Raw genomic sequence first — 23,178 nt, 5'->3', positions numbered from 1 at the left:
TTTTAAATGTTGTGAAATTTTTTTCTTGCTTGAAAGGCTTACTGGCGTTGAAGGGAGATTTATGTGTTGAAGTTTCATCTAAGAGGATCTAAAGGCATAAACTGATAACACTTTTATATAATGCTTTTTTGTAATCATCAAATAAATTCATTGGTTTTAAATTTGATGAACATGTTATTGATGGTATTGTAGAGCAATATAATATTCACACATCTTTCAAATATTGAATAGTTGGCTGCCAAAACTTCAAAAGAAGAAATAATCCAGGTAAATATTGTTTGCGATTTTCTCATAACATTCATTCACAGAATTTCTCATGAAAGACTTCGTATTTATCTATTTCGGCTAAAGTTTCTATCTATCGACTTTATGTCCTAATTAAACAGTTTTCTATTCAGATATTTGAAATGCCAAAACATTGTGAAAAATGAAAAATAAAAGATGAATTTTTAATGAAAGAAGGGAAAAAGATGAAGGTTCGCTGAAGAAGGTTTTCAATGTGCAACAGGCTGTTTTGTTTGTCGTTCACTCGCTCCTACATTTTCCTTCCATTTCTAACATTTGAGAAATATTTTTTTATATGGTGTTTTATGATGTGTAGATCTCCAGTTAACCAAAAAAACATCTATGATTTTAATATTTCTTTACTATACTATATATCTAGTTGGTTTTAGTGTTTTCTCTGTTTTATGAATAAAGAAACAAAATTTGTATCAGGATTCACTTGTTGTATTCATTCCATTCCAGATAGTGTTAGATTGTAACTGAAAACAAGATGGTGGAAAGAGGAGGTGTCAGGCGACCGATTACGTCATCATACCAAGAAGAAAGTGCAAGATTTGCTTCTGCAGAAAATGAAGATGAAAATGAGATGGGTGAAGTTGTAAGTGCAAGAAGATTCTTGCTTTTCACTTGAAAGTGGAGTGAAATTGTTTCACTAGATCTCCTTTTGAAGTGAAGAAAATTCCTCTTCACCTAAAAATCGACTTTTAAGAAGGTGACAAAACGAAGATGTTTTGGGAAGTATTATTTCATTCTCAGGGAGGATTTCCTTCTGCTTTTTAATTTCAATTTTTGCTAGGAAAAAGTTATTCCTATTTATATCACCTATTTTTGATAACCTTTTTCTGTTTTTTAGTTTCTCAAGACACTTTAGATTCAGATTCTTTGAATTGATGTAGCTTTATGAATTTTAGATCGATAATCTGGATAATCTGGATAATTTCCCCCCGTCAAAAGTTTTCCACACTTATCATTTGCAGATAAAAAAAAGAAGAAATTTTAGAATTAAAGAAAACATGTTTATTTTGTGGGGACCATCTATTCCCTTCTTCGAATTTCATTTTCAAATAAACTTCTATTTTTGTTGGTTCAACTGAATCAAATTCCATCCTTCCCCTTCTTTTTGAACGTTCTTTTCATTTTTGAAAATCTCCCCACATGGTGTTTATTGACAAGGTACTTCGTAAAAAGTGTAATCTCTTATTTTCCAAGCCTGACTTACTGCTCGGATGGTTGTCCAGTCTTTAAGTATGAGCTCAACAATTAGATTGACTTTTTGGAAGTTTGAAAATGGTAATCTATGCTATCAGTTGTTATTCTCTTAATTTTCTTGGAAATAATACATCCTTTCAATCTTTTTTGCACCGCAAGGCATTGACATTAAAAACGCTTGATATTCTTCGTTGATATTCTTTTCCCTTTCCACTCTTCAGATCAAGCAGAAATTGATGAAGTTCACCAGGCCACGAAAGTTACGTTCAAAAGACATTTTACTCGCTATCCAACCCAATGGAGAAATCACCTCCACCAAAGACCCAGATAATCCTTATGGTAGGTAATATGTACCATCGTTGGTTTGATTAAGAAGTTGGACTTTTCAACCCCTGTCTCGGTAGATATTCAAACCAGCTTCATTTTGGGACGTAAGACATGAAAAACGATCAGATAAAGCCTAAGTATATAAAGATCAAAACAAGAGACTTTATTTACCTTTACGTTTTGATACTTACATTTCGATTACCCTTTTCTCCAACTCTCTATTTTCATTTTTACTAATGTGAGTTGAGATCATTGAGAAATTAATGCATGGATGATTTTTTTCATGTGACATCTTAATATCTACTTCTTTCCATTAAAGCACTTCTACAAGTGATATCGATCAGTGCTAACATGATTGCCATGTGGGGGAAAGAAGCACAATTATATATGGCCGTCAACGAACTTGGTCAAGTCTACGCTACCGTAAGTCCACATTTTATTCATTAATCCACATTTAGTTCCTTCAAATATATACTCTGTAAAAGACCCCTGTCTCAATGCACTATGCATGTTCTTCGACAGTTTTATGTGATCGTTGGACGTGGGATTAGGGCTTTGCCTGGAAATTAGTATCATCATTAAATTAGTATCATCATGCTAGCCAGCCTTTATTCACGAAGGAAAAATAGCCTTCCATTGATCAAAAACATTTTTCTTTTTTTGACCCCCTCCTCCCCTCCTCAAAGGGAAGTGAAATAATTGGTGCAAATTTCCTAGAATCATTTTTGAGAATGGGACTAAATTTTAAAACTAGGTAAAATTAAGACAAATAATCGTCAAAACTTTCTGATTTTACTTCCATTTTATACCCGACACCGCTTAACCTTATATATTTTCAGGAGACAGAAGGTCGTGATTGTGTCTTTGTGGAGTGTTTTACACCAGAGTTCTACAACACTTATGAAAGTTATCATTCAATAAACCATCCAACAGCTAAATATTACCTCACTTTACCCACGCCTGGTGAATTGGTGCAAATGACACACGACATCACTCAAACATCAACTTTTTATTGGGAAGTACCACAATTACATTATTCGAACATTCTACCATCTTCGTTGCCAATGACAACGAAAAATTCAAATAATAACACAAGAAAAATGGTCAAAAATGTTGTTAGGTGATATTTGTTTCAAGAGTTTTATAAACGAGAGAAATCCAGGCAATTTCCTTATTAATTGGAGGGAAGAGAAATCGAATGCAAATTTCTGAGGTTAGCCTACCAGAAAGACTGAGAAAGAGACTCTCAAACGGTCACTCCAAACACCAACATGACTTTTAGATATCATGAAAATTTCCAATAAACAGTTTTTGACAAACCTTGCATTTTAACACACGCACGCATATATACAATTTGTAAAAAAAGTAACTAAACAATAAAAAGATGTGTTCAATGCTAAAATCAATATACAAATAAATTCACAAGTTTTTCAAAACCCTCTCTTAATTAAGGATGGTATCCACCCTATGCGGATGAAGTGTTGCCTTGTTTTAAACGGAAATTTTCCACCTCAGATTTTTTAGTATCCTTTCGTTGTCTAACGATAGTTTTGCGACCTTGATCACTCATTTCCGTATCTGCACGTATCCGATATCCACGCCGACAGATCTCTCGGATCTCACGTTTGACAGTTTTGTTCATGAAGCAATAAACCCATCCATTGATGGAGCAATTGATGGTGTAAGCTAACGTGACGAAATAACCCAACCAGTGTGACGGGTTCTCAATGTAACCGATCGTGATGAAGGGTACATCAAACACCACCAACCAAATAGTGGTGATGAAGAATTGGATAAACACTTTACGTTCACGTGCGCTCTTACGCTGCTCGTGTACGGCGTCTAAAGACGTGTTACGTTGAGCTTCTCGAAGTGCTCTGAAACGTAAACAAAAAGAATATGTTTGAACTACTTCTGGAGGAAAAAACACGGATTAAATGGAATTCTGGAGTTCCATATCAGACTGATTTGTCAAGGGAACTTTTCGATCCCTTGCAACCATAAACGAACAATAACCTCGGAATATGTTTTGGTGAAGAGAAAGTGTTATTATTTGACTGGCTGATGGTATTTAATCAGATGAAAGAAACTATTCGTAGTTTAAAACGTAACATAATTTTTTTTACCTGAAAACGAGGCCGTTGAGGAAGTAAGTGATTGATGTGATGATGACTACCATGGTTATTTCACCCAAAGCTAATGTTTTGGCGCCATCGAAGTCTATACTCCAGCCCCATGACATCAAGGTGTAATCGAAATGTAGAGAACAGCATGGGAAGAAGGAGGGGATGGAATAAGCAATACCAAACACCCAACATCCTATACAGTACATGTTCGTCAAACGTCTCTTGTAAAACCTGCTGTACAAATCTTTGTTACAGATGCACAAATATCGATCACCAGCTAGAAAGATGAGTAGTGGTAGTCCGCTGAACCATCCAATGTTCAATACGCCACCCAACGCGAGACTGTTGCTTAGACTTGTTCGGTAAAATAGACAAGGGGAAGCGTATCCAATCATTAGGAAGAGACACATACAATCTGCGATACCGAGACATCCAGCGATCGTAAAATAAGTCTTGTCTTTAAACTTAGGACGTGTGAACACGACGAACATGAATAGAACGTACACCATGAGACCGAACAACGAAACGATGAGTAGAAAGGCGCCACATATTTGACTGGTTTCTAACGAGAAGGCCAGATCTACCGCCGTTGAGTTGTGATCCGCCATTGTTTCTCTGTTTCCTCGTCGAATAAACACCTAAAAGTTAGACAGAACAGAAAAATGACTTTTAGACTTTTTATGATTTTATTGAAGTTTAATCGATTGTAAAGTTTGTTTTAGAGTAGTAATTGTCACTTTTGATGTCTGATATATCCTTTTCAATTATACACTTTTAACCACTTCACTACATGACTTAGTAGATTTTAATATAAAACAAATTATTGTCATATCAACTCACTCAGAAATGATTTTGCGGAAAGTCGATCACTTGTTGATTTTACACCCCGAGTAAAAAATCAAGAAATTTGTTTCTTATCAATTAACGTCTAGATATTAATACTATGGAACATAACTAGATTCACAAGCCATGTCAAATTTGTCTTTTGATATCGGCGTTTGATTTGCATTCAATGAAAGAATGAGAGAGCGAGATCGTTGTTACTTTATTATTATCATATCAAAATTAAAACCAAAAAAGTTTTGAATAATGGCACAGTTGGGGCTTTTGAAGGCAAGCGGAGATGACGATTGAAATACGTGATTTTTTGGGCCGTAAATAGTCCCTAAATTGAGTTTTGTCGAGCAGGATGCCACCAAGAAAAAATTTTCTTTCACACACAATGTTAAGGTCATAGAGCGGGAAACGAGCTACAGATAAACAATTTCCTTCAATTTGTGAAAAATGGGAAAAGCACACGCTGCTTCAAAACGTTTTTAAACACTTTTAAAGATTCGATTGTTGAAGAAAATAACCGTACCATCTTTTCTTTAACCACAGATTACTTTTTTGGGCCGAAAAACGAAAGATTTCCCGTGTAGTATAAAAATCAATGAAACTCCATGAAAAATGTGATCTTCTTATCTACTCATCCTTTCTTATGTTCTTTCATCCATAAGAAGAAAAAAGAAAAGATTTTGTTCTTCTGCTACTGATATGAATGATGAGAATAACAAAACTGAAAACACTTCTCCTAAAGCCAACCCTTCTTCCAACATCTTCCAATATTATCATAACTTCAGTGAAAGAAATGAAAAACTAAAATATGGGTCCTCTAAACGATCTGTTATATAAAGATTTGATCGCTTTTTAATGACTCTAGTTTCGCTCTAAAACCCTTAGTCTTACCAAAAATTAAAGAGAATCTGGGGTATACTTCATAGCTGTAACCTATGCCCAAATGTGTATTACAATATTCATTTTTACTTGCCAAAACCGCATCTGATACTAAGCTTAACCATGTCCTTTTAGATTCTCGCCCATAGTCACAAAAGAGCCTCACTCAATTCAATCGATAAAATAAAATTTGGAATAAACTTCCCAGAAGTGAACACGAATAATTATCGCAAATTTTGAATTTTCCTTGTTTCAAGCTCCGCCGAAAGTTTAACACATCTCAAAAAACAATAAGTATCAAAATAGTGAATTATTCAGAAAATGAAATTTCCTTTCAAAATGGATCAATCTTCCTCCCCGGCTTTTAGATATTCTCTGAAAGCTTTCTAAACCCCTTTGTCACCTTTTGGAAAGTGAAAGATTTTTCCCATCAGCAAAGCAAAAAATCCAATTCACGAAGAAAAAGGAAGATATTTCTTATCCCAAATTTGAAGCGCGAACAAAAGTTCTGATATGTCAAAAATATATTCTATGACTCTATACTACTGGTTAAATGTTTCAATTATCTTATGTGAATTTTCTATCAGATAGCAAATTTATTTGAAAAGATCAATTTTGAGCCTAATATATTTTCTTTTCGTATAAAGTTCAAAATAATTCCTTTTAACAAATTCTTAAGTCCTTCCAGTGACGCCAATACCAACCATCTGAGATACTAAAAGATTGTCCATCCTAGAAACTTCTTATACACAAGCGTATTTTTCTTTCATAACACTCGACTTGAATGAAAAACCTTGTCGACCATTGAGTCTAAATGGTTCCGTACACCGCTGTCTACCAAAGTTCTGTGAAGATGATTTCGGCGCAAGTTTATTAATTCTTTCCCAAGAGCAAGAAACGTTTTGGGGAATTGATTCAGTGAATTAAGTGTCTAGACTTTTGTGAGAATATAGAGGCTTTGAAGCGTACAGCTTCCTTTCAAAACAAATTTATCGTAAAATTTTGAATTTTCTTTCAATGACTTCAAAACAGGATTTTAAATTTTCGAGTGTAATAGTAAATCTTTATTTATTTTTTGATTCGACTGAAACCCGTCGAGTGTGGCGTGGTAAAGTCATCTTCATTAAGAAGCTGGTTTTAAAAATGTCCGTTTGAATTATTAGCATGGGCTAGATAACTCCCATTCCCGTTACACTACTAAGCCCCTACTAACAATTTATTGATTCCTCTTGTTTCAACCTTTCGTAAAACCACGAGGCAACAACATCGACAACTTTTCCGTTCCAATTTTTGAACAATTTCGACGTGAAGAAATTATTCTCATAAGAGTTTTTATGATGATGAGTTTGCTGATAACAACGAAAGAAAAAGCCTTCGTAAATCACCATTCATCCAGGTTAAGAGTCTTTCACAGATCTTTCACTCACAAGAAGATGAAGAATTTCAACCTTTTCTTTTGTTTTCACTTTTGAAAAACTGATTTCACCAAAAGCAATGACTCTATACTCTCAGTCCTTTTTTATCTTTACTATGGATGTAGCACCCTCTCTCAGTGGTCTGTAACAGAGCAATCTTTGCGAATTGAAATATCGAATATCGGTTCCACTTGTACAACCAGGAAAGCTTCGGGGTACGTAGAAGCTCACTTTCTCCAACCCATTTCGAGAGAATGCTAGAAGACCAATTCAGACATAAGATAAACAAACAAAATTGATGAAGGAACAAATTGTAGTGAGTAGTTCCGGTAGTAGTTAACACAAACTGATATCATCCATAACAATTATCGTATTGTATCACACTACACGCAGTAGGCGTAGTAGTAGTATGATGTTCGTCAATCTATCGTTTAGGAGGTTGAGATTCGATTCCAACTCGGTGCTGAGATTCACTTGACAAGTGAAATGTACCTTCTCCCGGGCCAACCCATGCCATGTGAGGGGAAATGGGTGGACATAAACTGAAGAAGCTTGTCAGTGACTGTGTTAGGTATCGATTCCACAATACTTCGTGGATGAGGTGAGAGTGCGCTGGTCTTGTACCCTAGTAGTTCACGCCAGATTAAAACACTTGATCCAAAAACTGTGTGTCAGTGTCTCGCAATCTGACCAGGCAGTATAAGCTACAACGTAAGACGGTTCTAATGAGACGACTCCTAGATCACTCAATACAGAACCGGGCATCCTCTGTAAGGAGAAATAAATACTAAAATTCAATAACACAATAGACATCTAAAATCAAAAAAAAAAACAGACAATAAAATTGGAATATGAATAAAACCCCAAGAATTTTAAAATACTCAAGACGTTCAAATCAAGACTTTTAACTCAAGATTTTCAACTCAATATTTTACACAAAATGGCTAACGCTACCCCAACACCAACAAATTTCGAAAATGAATGGTTACCTATGGTTACCTTAATAAAATTCGCTTGATAAAAGCGATTTATTTTGAAAATTAAAATCCAACCCTTTAAAATAAAAAACAAATTACATCAAAGACCTGGTGACCACTGATAGCATGCTGTGAAAACAGCAACAACCTTTAACAAAAATTCCATGCCCCCCCCCCCCACTTTTTTGCAAAGCAAAAGCCTATTTATTTTTTTCTTTTCTGTGCGCGTGCCAATAAAAAACGTTAGAACCTTTAGAAATTTTACGACCCTTGTTACTGAGACAAATTTGACCAAATTGCAAATTTTGATCTTTCCGGGGGTAAAAAGTTGAAATTTTCCTGATTCTCCGACCCTTAGTGGGACTGAAATTTGATTTTCTGATTTTTCCAACCCTTAGCGGGACTTTGGAAATCACAAAATGGTACCCTTAATTATACGATGGCCCCTAAGGCTCACCACGCACGTGCAGTTCTTATAAAATTTGTGAACTAGAACTGTCTAGGGTCATGGCCCAGAAGGCTCACAAGACCCTGCGCACTTCCGAGATTTTTTGTGACGACACTGCACACTTCTAAAAATATTTTAGAAACGCAAAAGTCCCCCTCGAAAGAAGACACCATTCTCAACTTTGTAGCTCGTCATTTCTCATTTTTTAACTTGGTTTCGTTTCTTTTAAATTTTCGAGTTATTTTCCTTCCTGTAGATTCTCGGATTCTTGAATTATTTTCACAGCAGAAGGCTCAAAAAACACACACACACACACACACACACACACACACACACACACACACACACACACACCACACACACACACACACACACACACACACACACACACACACACACACACACACACACTTCTAGTTTTCATGCACTAGAAGGGTGGTCCAATGGCGGAAAATACTACCGACGTGGAGGCAAAAGAACAAAGTTGATATTTGCTCACTTTTTGCTTCCCGGATTTTTGCCACTGGGTGGGATTTTGCTGAACAGCACTTAACTCAGAAATTTCAACCTGTTACTCTTGAAATGAACAACTCGGAAATTTATTAACTCATTTTGCGTAACTCGACATACATTTTAAAGACCGAAATTGCGAAAAAAATTTCATTTCCCGCCCTGACAAAAAGTCAGAAGTGCGCAGTGTCACTTGAGCCTTCTGGGCCATTGACCCTAGGCAGTTCTAGTTCACAAATTTTATAAGAACTGGAAGTGTGTAAAAACTAGTGTTTTGAGCCTTCTCTGGGCCATCGTATAATTATGGGCGGCACATACCGTACCCTCCATTTGCCTATGTAGTACCCCCCCCCGGACTCTGACTCGGATATTACAGTGGAACCTCTAATTATAGCGGACACCATCGGGGGATTGGATTAGTGTCCGCTAATTAGAGGTATCCGTCTTTTGGAGGGTTTTTGAGTTTCAGGCTCAAATTTCGAAATTAAATCGTACTACAATCATGGTAGTAATATTTGAGAAAAAAGGGAAATCCACCGGGAAGTTTTGAAACCACAATCGATTTGTAAGTGCTCTAAAGTAGGTTTGAAGGGTAGAGTTTTAACTCTGAGTTTAGGACCTTAGGATCTCAGGATCTAAAAGTTCAAAAATAGTCCAATAAGGCTCAGAATATAGCCTGGAAGTCTGCCAACCCCTCCCAAATTGAAATATTCGATTAAGTTAAAGAGATAGCCCAAAATCGACTTTCTCGCCAGAGCTTTAAATCTTGAAAAACGTTAAAATAACCGGAATTCTCATTCTATTTTGACCATGATTGTAGGGGGTCGCAAACATGAAATTATGGTTTTAGGCATTTCCCTATAGTAACATGAAAAGACTCGAGAAAAGTTATTTAAACACAACAAACTACTTTTTTTCAATCGTGCAAGAAAAGTCTAAAAATACTAAGGAAGGAACCTGATAATCCAGTCGATGAAAAATCGATTGCACTAATCAGAATTGATAGTTTCCTTTTCTTAAAAGTACCGTACACGTCAATCAAAGCTGAAGTTACTGGCAAAAGAGTAACATGGGAGGTGGCTCTGGTGGCTATGGACTTGAAGTGCCAGTCATTCACTATTTTACTGGCCCCAGGCGGAAAGCTTGTCAATTGAGTGCCCGCCTTTTGAAGACTTTTTATAAGGGTTTGACTAAGAAACGGCCGGGGGGAATATTTTGTCCACTAATCAGAGGTGTCCGCTTTTTAGAGTGTCTGCTAATTGGAGGTTCTTACTGTATTGAGAGAATGATTATATAAAATATATATATTTTCATTTCTCGGACGGCAACAGGGCGTTGCTGCTTGGGGCGGGCTGGGTGGATCGCACACAATTGCTCAACCACCGCCTTTCCAAGGCCTAAAATATATACTTTGCTTTTCGATTAAAATCCGAGCGGCAAAAACACAAATTTTTTTTGAAATTTCAGGTGAGTTTTTTTCTGTTTTTTTTGTGGATTTGTCAGATTTTTCATGGTTTTGTGGTTGATTTTTTAAAGCTATTTAATTTTCAAATCCTATCCTACAATTTGTCTTTTCTGATTGTTTTGATAAAATAGCGTGTTCTAAACTAACAGTCTAAACAAAGTCTAAAGAGAAAGAGTTTGTCATTTTTAATTGCTCTTGAGAATAACATACCGTGAGATTGGGTAACTTGCATCAGTGGAGGCTAATATGCATTAGCCCTCAAATGAATGACCTGGCTGGTCCATTAAAATACAAAGTTAAATCAAAACAAAAATGGTAGAGTAGAGCTGCGAGCGGTGCTGCGTAGTTCATTTGTTTTGATATTTTGCTGCTTTGATTGATCAGTCATTTACTGGCTATGCAAGTGTCCCTCTACCAGTCTAGATACAAGTTAACCAACTTCACCGAAGATGTTTTTGCCTTTGATAGCAAAATCTTTTTAAAATTCCCTTGGGAACATGACAAGTCTTTGGCACAAAGGCGAGCATGTTTTTACCAAGTTTGTCTTCAACTAAGCTAGTATACATATTTTTAAAGTCAAAATTATACCGTCAACTGCTCTAACTTGAGACAATTGATTTCTGGACTGTATTTTAAACTTACTGTTTGAATATCTTTGACAACAAAGTTTGCATGCTTTTCAATAAGACCTGCGCAATCACGCTCGCGTTCAGTAAAACGCGCGTCAATCTCGAATGGTGAGCAAAAAATTGCGCGCGTCAATTATACTTTGATTGTATAGAATAGAAAAATATTTGAGGGCGTTTTATACGAAATCGCACCCGCTAAAATTGGTTCACATGCACAATTTCGTAAAAAATTTGCGTACGTCTTTGTTACGTGAGTGATTCGTAGCTCTCCTACTTATTTTTTCCTGGAAAAGCCTGGTTTGTTTCAATACTTCTACCAATGTTTATCAATCAAACTTTCACCATCTCATAATCACAACCAAATGTATTTTCAAAGCATTTTAAAAGTGCTTAATTTTAAGTGTAATTAACAATTTAATCCCAGTCACAGCTCACATTTTGATACCATTTTTTTGTTTTGTTTTTCTCTAGAGACTTTTTTCCAGCGTGCGGGATTGATTGACATGTTAAAGTTACTGAGTGTTGATGCTTTTTGATATCTGTGTTCGGACACTCGCGCAAATGCGCGCAATTGCATTCCCACCTCTCTCGTTGCAAAAATTTGTTCCTTTTGCGATGTGAGCACACTCGCATTATTTGCTATCTATTATTCACGGTATGTTAATTAATGGCATGCCAGCGTGCCAGTTGCAGTTCACCAGTTTGCCATTTTATGTCATGGAAGACTTTCAATTACACAATCATGTACTTCTTTCCTAATTCATGCATTCACGCAAACCGCTGGGGGCCCCTTTCATGTTAGGCAGCCAGCATAGAGAGTTTGCTGACAACCAGTGATTTCCCTAGTCAGGACACTCTGGCTAAAATTCCCCCATCTTACAAATAGTTGTTTGGGCAGGAGAACACAACGGTATTTTGAATAACTTTAATTACTCCTGCAAAATTTTTTGTTTATTGATACAGTTGTTGCCTAGGGACATGCACCTTTCCCGTAATTTCAATTCTTTGGCCTGTAAAATGCCTGCTCCACTGTCATTTAGGAACTTTGGCAAGTCCCTGTACGCAGCGGCAATCAAAAAAATCATATTCAGCACTCATAAAAGAATTATGTTTGTGTCTTTTGAGCATAAGTCTGGTAATGTCACCCAAATACTGTATATACTATAGGTGAAAAAATTTGGAAAAAAAGTTTTGAATTTTACTTTTTTTCCTGAATAATTTTTTTATTAATGACTTCAATTTTCAGAAAACATAAATATCAGGGCTTAATCAAACTGGCTTTGTCCAGAAATTTGACCTAGAGTAGTTTATAATCAGACAAATTTGGCAAAAAAACGATAGTTTACACTTCATTTGAGATAAAATATGTATAATCTAATACTTGCGCGGCAACTAACTTGCCTTCTGTTGGAAGATCAGTTCGAGCGTTTTGGCGTTCCACCCTCGAAGCAGCGGGTGTCTCTGTCTTTCCGCAACTCCGTCCACCTTTTTAGATGGCCTTAACAATAGATCCAAAAGGGACCCCATCATCTTGGAAATAAATTGTTTTAGTCTCCGGCTTCTCTGGAAAATGGTAAGAAACTTTTTAAGTTTATAAGTGTCATTTAGTTTTTACTGGCTTATTATAGAATGGTAGGATCCTGGATGGTTTCCCTAACTGACTGTTGTGTATAAAATTGTTTGTGAGGTAAACAAACTCGTTTTTGCCTGTAAGGGTAGTTTAGACTAAAACTCCGCCTTTCTCTACAAAACTGATAATGTTGGAATTAGACATTTGGCAGGCAAATCAAGTTGATTCTTTGGAGAAAAAAAACAGAAAGTTAGTACAAATGGCTTTGTAGAACATTGTGGTCTCCGCCATGGCAGTCTGAAGGGTTGCAAGGAAAAAAGTAAACCGCAGCACAGGAGTCAGTTTTAAGTTTTATACTTTTTATAATTTTGGCAAAAAAATTTGGTATTTCAGAAATCGCAAACCCCGTACGCCCCCCCATATTAGTACTTTACAGACCAGAACCTTTTGCTAGCTAGGATGTAATTAAAAACTCCAGTAGCATCAAACAATGATAAGAAAAAATTAATGCACACTTAAAATAAGTATGCATTAATGTTAGGCAAAAAGGGCATTAATATCATAGTTTCTAGAGGTGTCAAGACCCCCCCCCTTGCATAGGAAGGCCCCCACCCCTTACAAAAATGGAAAAAAATTAGAGACCACTTGCCTTACCAAATTTGCTGACGTGATGTACTTTAGGCGTACAAACTTTCGCGAGCAGAAACTTTCGCGAGGACGAAAAATCGCGAAATTCACGACATTTACTTTCACGAATTTAACGGAAAAATATTTTTCGCGAGCATAAACTTTCGCGAATCAAGACGTAAAATTGAGAATTTTCACATGAAAAAATGGCTTAGAGATACAAATACTTCTTCGGTTGGCTTGACATATTTGTCCTTTGACTTATTAGTCTTTTTAGCAGGCTAAAAAGTGCCATAAAAGTTACATTTTATTCAAAGTTTGAAGTTTTACAGATTTTCTATTTTGTCAAGAATTTTTCGCGAGCATAAACTTTCGCGAATGGCCCTTCCTAGAATTTTTGAAGACATTTACTTTCGCGAAAAGGGCCAAAATTCGCGAAAATCGCGAAAGTTTCTGCTCGCGAAAGTTTCTACGCCTAAAGTATTTTTACCAAAAACCTGAACTCTTACTGTCGTTTTATACATTGCAACTAATGAAGTTTGGAGTACACGATAAGCAATATTTCCAGGTTTCACTGTGAAAACAGCTACCATAGGTGAAAAAAAATGGCGCGGCAGGCAAAATTTTTTACAATTTTCATTTTCAAAACAGAAGTAAAGCAAACCTTTTAGCTCAACAGACAAAATTTTTTTCATTGAATTTTTACCCATATTTGTGGGAAACCCCCTTTACTTAGCAATACCCTCTTAATTGGCGACCCCCCTTAGGAAATTCAAACTTTCAACACCCCCTGCTTGAGTTTAATCAAACCCGAGATCTCCCTCTAAATGTAGGGGGGTTAGAAACAATGGATGTTGGGCTGGCCCATGAAATACAGGATACCGCAAAAAATTAGTCCTGTGCCTCAAAAATACATGCCAAACAGATCTGCCTCACAAAATTTGAGAAAAACAATTAAAGTGATAAAAAGTCAGATGGTATTTTGTCAAAGAATGATGAAATCATCAGGTGGTAATGAGGTCATCAAAAGTTTTGAATTATACTTTTCTGACTTTAAAATTTGCTGAATTTATAGTTTTCTGAATTACTTTGAATTGTGCTGATTTCAAATGTTTTCAGACTTTTTTTTATATCTTATTTGGATCAAAAGTTAAAACCATTCAAAGTAGGCTTAAAATGGCTAAAAAAGCCCAAAATGGCTAAAATTGATGCACTTTGGAGAGCTGGATAACTTTTGATCCAAGAAATACAAAAATCCACATTTATTTCATTTTCATTTTGTCATCTTCATTTTTAAAATTTTTAAAAGGTTTTGAAGTCCTAAAATCAGGCCTTCATCTGCTTAATATTATCTTTTCAACAAGGTACTGCTTTTAATTATGTCTTCTTTCCTTCAAGATCAATTTTAGCGTGGTCGTGTTACAAAAATACAGGCTGTTTGTAGGAGAAAATAATAATAAGCAATTTCTTTTTTCCCCAGGCAAAACCCTAAGGGTGAAATTTTTTGAAAATTTCAAACTTATTTTCAGACAATATCATGTATACCATTCGAAAGCTCTCAAAAAACTACCTAAAAGACTTTTAACCCTATTGCTTTTTCTGTTCAGAGGTCAAATTATGGTATCAAAATGTCCGGACTGCTAATTATTTTGGAACAGACTTTATAAAACACAAGTGTGCCCTAATTCTTTTTTGCTTGCAATGCTTCAATTGTAACAAATTATATCTGGATATACACCATTGAAAAAAAAATAACTCGAGGCACTATAAATTTCCAGGAGGATGATTTAAAAATACTTTTTGAAAATTTAACTTAATTTTTTGTATAAAGGTACCTCTAATCATCCTGATTTTGGCTATATTGCTATTTTTCATTTAAAATCTTTGCATCAAAAGTTCAGCTCTCTGAAGGTAGCCTGTTAGAGTGGCAGAACCCTGTTTTCTGTTTTCCTGTTTTCCACTTTTAAATGGGCTACCTTCTACAGGCTGTAACTTTCGATGCAATAATCTTATCTGAAAAAAGATTTTACAGCTGAAATCAAGAGGCTTCAAAGTACTTCTCTGCCAAAAATGAATTTAGTTGCATCCAAGGATAAAAATGTTCATTCCCTATAATTTTCCGTTCTGGATTATCTTTTAACGCTGTGTGATTTGTTAGAATTGACGCCTTGCTTGAAAAATGACAGGCAAATAAAGAATTAATGCACATTTATTAAAGGGGATGGACTTTAGTGATAGATTATCGCTAAGAATTGTAAAGATTTTTAAGTTGTTTCATTATTGAGATTTGAAGCACAAACAAACTAAGTCTCATTTAGTTGAACAGCTGTTTTTCATCATTATAATTTGCTTTCGAAGAAAACCGCTAATTGTTTCATCGGTGCTGTTTTTAGTGGCGTAAACAATTAGTTTATTAAAGGGACAATTACTTGCTTTGCTTTCTAATATGAGAACCTTGATATCGATTTACTCAGGGTCATTATTCCATTCATATCTATTTGGTCTTATTTAAATTCTTTAGATTTAAATTATTTTTGGCGGTTGATAAATAATGACCGTTTTTATTCATATTTCGCACAAAGACTTCCTTAGATGATAAAATTTTAAAAGATTTTATGCCTTAAAATGTTTTGAGACTGGCATCGTCTCACATCTAACTTTTTTCCCTAATTGACTTTGATTTATAAATATATGGATCCTGCGTTAAGAATCTTTATACCCAGGTCAGATGATTACATCATTTATGTCAAACAGTGCTAGCAACAGAACGCTTCACGTAAGCCACATTTAAATAACACGTTTAGAATTACAAAAAGATCGATTTGACAGACAGTCAATCGCAAAATAAACACACTCTCCTTTCATTCAAAAAATCTGTTTTTCCGTTACTCGCTCTGCTGTTGCTTGGAATCGTTCGTTAACGAATGAATTTGTACAAACTTTGTATGTTTCTCTTTCAGAATAACAACTAATATAATAGAATTACTTTGAAAAGATGAGTTTTCGAAGTAAAGAACGACTGCTCAAGTAAGTATACTTTTATCACATCATAGTTTATTACGGAAATCTTTATTATTGAAACCTAAGATATACGACCTAGATCACGAAAAGAAGTCCGTGATAATGCACAATTATGTATCTAAAACGAGTCCAAATATGTGAAATGATGCAGAATAGACCTTAGACCCATAAATTACGTTACGAACATCACTTGTCTCGTTTTGAGATTATAGCCATGGTGATTAACTTCCAGCGGGTCTTATTAAAACTACTTCCTATTCATTATGTCTCAAAGGACATAATCACCATGGTAATTGTTTGAATACGAGGCAAGTGATGTTCGTGACATAATTTTATGAAAAGGTCTATTGATTACCTGAAATTTATCAATTACTTTTTCTGCTTCTTTAGGCTTCTTCCTCGGAGATCACCGAGGCTCTTAGCAAAGAGTCAGAGCACGAGTGATATCAGTAGCAGTATGGTGGACTTGGGCTTGAAAGGAGCAAAAGAACTTCACAAAAGTCACTCCATGGTGGTAAGAATTAATCTCTTATTAATGATTACTATTTTTCTTATGAAATGTGTCCTGATAATATCCTTGATACCTAAGTTGTTTTAAATTGAAATCCATTTTTCTCAAATTAAAAGTTTTAATTTTTAATTATTACCTTAAATCTTATAGTTGAAGAAGTACCAATACCGTATTACTTCGAATTAACGCCTCCCCTTTTAAAAAATATAAGATTGATCTGAATAATTCTCACCTCCATTTTGTAGTAGTGTATTGCGTGGTGTCTTTTCGTGACTGACTATCTTTAAATTTCTAAGCTATGTTAAAGTTGATGCCAACACTGCGTACTTTAATTTATAACACCCACTGACTAATTAGCTATTGGCTATTTAAAAACGCTAAAAATTCATTATACCTTTTCTTATTTTCTTCACCGAAGAGACCTGGTCATAGTTTTCGTCCAGTCATCATGAAGAAACAGAAAGCTAAACAGAAGGAGGAAGCAAATAAAACCAAATCGCTTAAGGTATGTTAAGGCTTATGTTGCTGACGTAGTCCTTCAAATACCAATAGAAGTTATATTTGATATGCGTTGGTGGCGCTCTTCCGCATATTATGCTTATTCCAGACAAAGAAGAATAAGTTCGAATTAGCTGGAAAATAGAAAAAAGCGGTTGGGAAAAAGTGACAAATATTAGATTGTGATAATTTTTTCCAGGTAAACCTTTCCCCGATAAGGTGATATATAGGAGACAGTAGAAAGTGACCTTTTGTTTCTAAAAAGAAAATCCAAAAACTTATTTTGAAATAAAGATAAAGACAAAAGCCAACTAAGTCAAACCAAGACCCCCGGTTAAGATGTTAATTAAAACCTTGAATTTTAAAGGACGACTTCCTTCATGAGATAGGAAGATCTAAAGATAGCTTAAATACTACCTTATGGATTGTAAGGGTAGCTTTGAGTGGGAAGTGACATATTTTTAAAGAACAAAAAAGCGTATGGAAATATTCAATAATACAATTATTTGAGGTTTCTGGAGGTTTTTAGATTCTTTCCGCTAGTATTTGCGACGAATAATCTACGGTTAATAAATCACCCCGGGTGCTTACAACCCTTTTTGTATTCAACCTCAAAAATTGATTTCAATAATGACTCTGTTTCTGATATTGCAATCCAAACCATCCCTACTGGATTTTTTGATCTTGGAGCAATACTGTAGAATTTCTTTCCCACGGTGATGAAAGTAATCGATATTTTATATCAAAGACACTACAAAGAAGCATTAAGAAGAGTGAAATAGACTTTGTTTCTACAAAATCATCCCCACACTTACTTCAAACCTTCTTCTTGGATTTCGTATTCAAAACAGAATGGTTTTAATCTATCCTTTTGGCTTTTTACAACCAAGAGTTTTTCAAATATTTTTTCGGACTATTATGTGCTGTTTTGGGCAGACATCAGTCAATACATCGGTGATAAGGATAATCAAAAAGTCACGTGAATTCAATATATTCTTCAAATTTTGATGTTCCCTTAATCTGCCCGGGATCTTATCATTTTAGTTATGAGTTAAAATATTTCTATTTGAAAAGACGTTAGAAAAATAAAATTTTGACAGCCCGTTTTGTAAATGGAGAATAAAGTAGTCATAAAGTCTCACCTTTTACGTGTCCTTGCAAAGTCTTTGCTGGCTTCTCCAATCTTCAATATAGCCTGCTCTTAAGCTCAAAATGTTTATTTTGTGTTGTTAACTTATCATAGCAACGCCTTTCCCCTGTTGGGAGAATTTTTCGAAGGTCCCTAGGTGGATATATATCATATTCTTTTTATATGTGACCAAAAAACCGTGACTTAAAATAATGTTTGAATATTCAAAACATGTTATTAGCTTTAAACAACGGCTAGTTTTCTCACAATTTTGACTGTCGAAAAGTCCTTGTTTAAAGTTATCCACGTAGAGTTTTTTGAATAAAAACCATTTTAAAGTTGGTAGGTTGTACACAGTACTGCGCAGTGTGGAAAAACCATTTTGGAACATTGCTTCACCAAGAAGCCTTTCGAAACTTCCCTTCTTGTTTGTCGAGTTAATATTTCGTTATTACTTCACTTGAAACTGCTGTGTGACGTCATCAAGAGGCGGGAAACGCCTGCTATCCGGGCGCCAATGAATTTTCATAAGCAATCGAAGGAATGCTGTATATAGTTTTTTTTGTCTTTCATTGTTACAATCGTGTTGTTTTTCCGAAGCAAACAGTTAGAATCGGAGAAGAAGAGGAAATACTGGCAGAAGTCATTAATGTGTTTCATCAAAAATGTCATAATGATAATCATGTCAAACCCCAATATCAACTCTTCTTTGTTTATTCATTATTACTTACCACCATCGAAATCTTTATTCAGTAGCTCTTCAATGTTATTTATTGTGATACTGAGAAGTTTGATTCAAGAGCATTTTTTGGGAAAAATATTTCGTACTTTTTTGAAAGTTATTTCCTACTTTTTTTGGAATTGATGGTTCATTAAAGGTAAATTTCCATCACTGTTGCATTGTCATACCAACAAATAATTTTTTGATTTGAAGGTGTACTACCTTAACAAATTTTAAAACTTGAGAAATTGATCAATTACACCCAATCTGTCAAAAAACGGTCCAAATCTCAAAGAAATGGATTTTTGTCAAATTTTTGCCATTTTTTAGCACAATCCAATTTCTACGAGTTAGACCAAAAATGACGATTTCTAACTCAAACTATATAGCCCATATCAAATGTACTCGATATCGGCACTTAAAGGGTTAAAGTAAGGAGTGTAGTGAGTGGTTGAGGAGCAGATGGCTTTTTTTTTATCCTTGATAAATCCCCCCTCCTAACAGACTATGCGCTGTACAGCCAATCGTCTTACACAAGATGTTTTTTTTTACTGGGTACCCTGCACGCTTCTAGTATTTTTGTCCTGACGTACCCGCATAAAGATCTCTTTTTGAAAAATGTAATGAAATTATTTGAAATTAATTTATTGAAATAATTATTCTCCTTTACATTTTACAGAGAATGAGGGAGAGCGCAGTGTCCTTACGAAGTATCGAAAATGTTATGGTAAGTGAAGGCTGAGCTATTTAAAGAATTACTTCTCTTATTTTAAAAGGCGCGGCAAAAACATGCTTTCTTTTGGAGAGGCCTTTACAATGCTTGCTAATTACTTAATCGCATTACGAACTCATTAAACCAGCTTTGAACGTTATTAGCTTATTACTGAATGGCCTACTCCTTCATTCCATGTTTTGCTAAACCTTACTTTTACGATATTAAGGCTCTTTCTACACTTTACCATGGTTACTATCAGCTTTCGTATTATCCAGATTTCGTAGGAGATTATTTCGATCATTATTTTTCATGACTAAAAATGGAGCTAATGGCTTATTAGTTCACAGCACTCTCATCGCTAAATATACCGTTTATTGGTTTGTGGTATTTTGAAAAATTGAAAAAGAGGATACTTGGATCGTTTAGTCAACGCAAATATGAGATACATTTTATATGAAGCCGAGGTAAATTTTTGTCAAAAACTATCTATACATAGTGGGGGGACCTGGGCTTCTTCTTGCCTTTCTGTTTCATTGAAAAATTTTAAAGCAACTTTTTTCCTTCGATCGTGTTTTATTAAAGGTTGTAAATTACTGCTCATAATGCTGGCGTTGAATATCCAATCTAGAGGTCACACGCGAGACTAAAATTATCTGACATTAAGAATGGACTTTTATTACTAAAAGAGAAGTTCATTTTCTATGCTGTAAGAGGCTTTCCTTCGCTTTGAAAAACATTTTCTAATATGATGACAGAAAGGTCTTTTCTCGTTACGCGTTCTAAATTTATTTGTTTGTTAAGATGGCTTAGATAGTAGAAAGATGGTGTGGTGTGCTAAGAAGACTGACAAAATGAAGTTTCTGCAAAGTCTTTATGACATTCGTTTGTACTTTTCTCTTATTTATTCTTCAATGCTTTTTTGATACAAACAGCCAACGCCGATGAAGCGCATCAAATCATCAACCAGTCAAAAAGACATCGCTCTCAAAGCCATCGATGCAATAAAGGTTTGTTATTATTTACCATTTTTACCTATGTCCACAAAAGCTTTTATTCTTGGTGCGACCGTTAATTGTTTTGCATGTTGGAACATGCTTTGCGCGGCGAAACTCCCAGAGAGGAGCGGAAAATACTTTCCTGTTACTAACGAGTTTTGGAAATTATCAAATCTGATTCTAATATATTTTATGACATCAACCACATACCAGATATAATATCCATCATTCCAGCGCGTCCCTTTCTCATAAACGTGTTTGTGCAGCATCATCCTTAGAAACCTCTTTCAACATGGTAATGTTTATTTTCCAGGAGCACCCTCCCAAGAAACGATTTTCCACACGCGTCGCAACTTTCGCTAAAGGTTTATCACCCAGTAATTCTTTCCGCCGTAAACGATATCAAGACTCGAAACTACCGGCTTCTCGTTCTTTCGATAACAACGAGAACGATAAAATCGACAAGATTACAGTTAAGAAATCATCCGAAGTACAGGTAAGGTCGTGAACTGAAAATGACAGTCTATTGAGGGGGGCGGTACTAAAATCTCAGACATATATGAGTACTGAAAGGGTTTTCGAGAAAATTTTACATACCACCACCCCATTTTAGAGAAGTGGTATTTTAGAACTCATGTACTGAAAATTTTAGAGACTTTTAGACACTGAGACCACCCAATTCTGGTCTGTTATGAACAAAATTTGTCTTCTCGGGACCATTTTTTCCAAAGATTTTAGTCCTGTTGAAAATGGTATCCAAGTTTTGTTTCGCTTTAATGGATATACATGGTACAAACATGCGGTGACTCTTTCTTTTGATTTGGCATAAAATAACCTTAAAATGTTACTTTTTAGGTGTTCTTAGTAAAAATGAGCATGGACTAGCTGAAAACCTTGCAAATATTAAGTAAAGGGAGTAAAAATACGTATTTGGGTATATAATGAAAAGGTGGATTCTGTCATGGTTCTGTCAGGGTTCTGTCTAAATCGATGTTATTGTTACTCAAAGTTCTTTATTTTTCAAAAACCTTTTTCTTGACCAAAAAAACTACAATTCACTCTCGCTAGTTCGAACTCGGACGGAAATTTTTTAGACCTACTCCGGAGCTCCTTTTTTAAATTAACCTTTGTTGGTTCGTTCGTCCGTCCATTAGTTTCTTACCAGTTTTTCTCGGGATCTGCTCTTTAGTTTTTTTGATTTTTTGCAAAGTGATGCAAAATGACAGTACCTCCTGGTACCTCAAAAAGAGACGGAGCCTGATTTTCGAGATAAATAGCAAATTTCAGCTAAAACTACATAAAAAATTGCTTTATTTTCTTTTTAATTTTTTGCATAAAGACAGAGGGTAAGAAGGTTTTCTAAAAAGTGTTTTAAGCCATTTTTTCCGGCCTTTTAAGGAGAGAGTTTGCCTAAGTGAAGTTATTATTTTATCACCGTGTGTGTTTATCAGACAATTGGTTGGGAAAATCCCGGTCAAAATATATTGAGAATTTTGGTTAATTTCTCCTTTTTAACAATTTAAAGTTCGGGTGAGAAAGTCGCTTTTGGGCTATTTGTTGAATTTAATCGAATATTTTAAATCCGGAGGGGTTTATAGACTTCAAGACTATATTTTGAGCCCTATTGGATCATTCTTGAACTTTTGGATCCTCAGATCCTAAGTCTTAAGGCTAATGTTAAAACTCAAAGTTAAAACTCTACCCTTGGCTTCCAAATCGTTTGTGGCTATAACATTCCCATTGAGTTTAAAGGGCTCGAGTAGAATCTCTGACCTTTCCCAGGCAAGAAAAATTTAAGCCACGTTTTTGCCATCCAGAACACGCCTAGAGAACGCACCGCAATCATGACGACAAACTATCTAGCGGTTCCTTTGCTTTTGAGTTCAATCAGAAGTTTGTGGAAATAAGTGGCTCGTTTCTATCCCTTCGGGCTTGGAAGTCAATGGGAATTTCCCTTTTCTCTCAAATATTATGAGCGGGATTGTAGCCCCTTCGAACTTTAAATTCAATGGTTGTCACGCCTTGATTTTTTATCCCGGTTGAGATGGCGGGCACCTACAAAGTTTACCAACTGCCCAAGGATGGGAGACTCCATTTTATTGACAATTTCTTTTTTTTGTAAACAAATGCACCGTAAAGAAAATAAGAAGTAGGGTTTGAACTCCGGAGAGCGGAAGTTTTTCAAATTTTCTCGGGAGTACTACCAACGCCCATTATTGTAAGCTAAATATATTTGGCTTTTTGAGCGTTGATATTCCAACGTAATTATTCTAAAAAGATAAGT

General features: G+C 35.3%; 3 protein-coding genes across 5 annotated transcripts in view; 2 read left to right on the top strand and 1 right to left on the bottom strand.

Moving 5' to 3' along the window:
* Positions 1-154: 154 nt before the first annotated feature.
* LOC136805759 (fibroblast growth factor 10-like) lies at positions 155-3,227 on the top strand. 2 transcript variants are annotated; one of them, XM_067062305.1, is made up of 5 exons: positions 155-267; positions 748-883; positions 1,716-1,833; positions 2,141-2,244; positions 2,661-3,227. In XM_067062305.1, the coding sequence occupies exons 2-5, from the start codon at positions 776-778 to the stop codon at positions 2,943-2,945; spliced, it is 615 nt and encodes a 204-aa protein (XP_066918406.1). In that variant the 5' UTR covers positions 155-267; positions 748-775; the 3' UTR covers positions 2,946-3,227. The 2 variants fall into 2 exon arrangements, with proteins under 2 accessions (XP_066918406.1, XP_066918407.1); XM_067062306.1 differs by lacking the exon at positions 155-267 and adding an exon at positions 400-476.
* Positions 3,123-17,302, bottom strand: LOC136805756 (uncharacterized). Of its 2 annotated transcripts, none has more exons than XM_067062302.1 (3): positions 17,231-17,302; positions 3,948-4,585; positions 3,123-3,698 (listed from the first exon to the last, which is right to left on the bottom strand). In XM_067062302.1, exons 2-3 carry the CDS (start codon positions 4,553-4,555, stop codon positions 3,287-3,289), a joined length of 1,020 nt encoding a protein of 339 aa, XP_066918403.1. In that variant the 5' UTR covers positions 4,556-4,585; positions 17,231-17,302; the 3' UTR covers positions 3,123-3,286. The 2 variants fall into 2 exon arrangements, with proteins under 2 accessions (XP_066918403.1, XP_066918402.1); XM_067062301.1 differs by lacking the exon at positions 17,231-17,302 and adding an exon at positions 4,788-5,142.
* Positions 10,456-23,178, top strand: part of LOC136805755 (rho guanine nucleotide exchange factor 3-like) — a 32,593-nt gene continuing 19,870 nt past the window's right edge. Inside the window, exons 1-7 of the mRNA XM_067062299.1 lie at positions 10,456-10,480; positions 16,265-16,331; positions 16,716-16,839; positions 17,255-17,341; positions 19,864-19,911; positions 20,832-20,906; positions 21,208-21,390. Coding sequence (XP_066918400.1) covers positions 16,300-16,331; positions 16,716-16,839; positions 17,255-17,341; positions 19,864-19,911; positions 20,832-20,906; positions 21,208-21,390 — 549 coding nt within the window. The 5' untranslated portion in view covers positions 10,456-10,480; positions 16,265-16,299. The remainder of the gene's footprint in view (positions 10,481-16,264; positions 16,332-16,715; positions 16,840-17,254; positions 17,342-19,863; positions 19,912-20,831; positions 20,907-21,207; positions 21,391-23,178) is intronic.

This window comes from Clytia hemisphaerica, unplaced genomic scaffold, assembly GCF_902728285.1.
Source record: "Clytia hemisphaerica strain Z4C2 unplaced genomic scaffold, Clytia hemisphaerica genome assembly, whole genome shotgun sequence".
In the NCBI taxonomy this organism is placed as follows: Eukaryota; Metazoa; Cnidaria; class Hydrozoa; order Leptothecata; family Clytiidae; genus Clytia; species Clytia hemisphaerica.
This window is presented reverse-complemented; position numbering and strand designations above follow the sequence as displayed.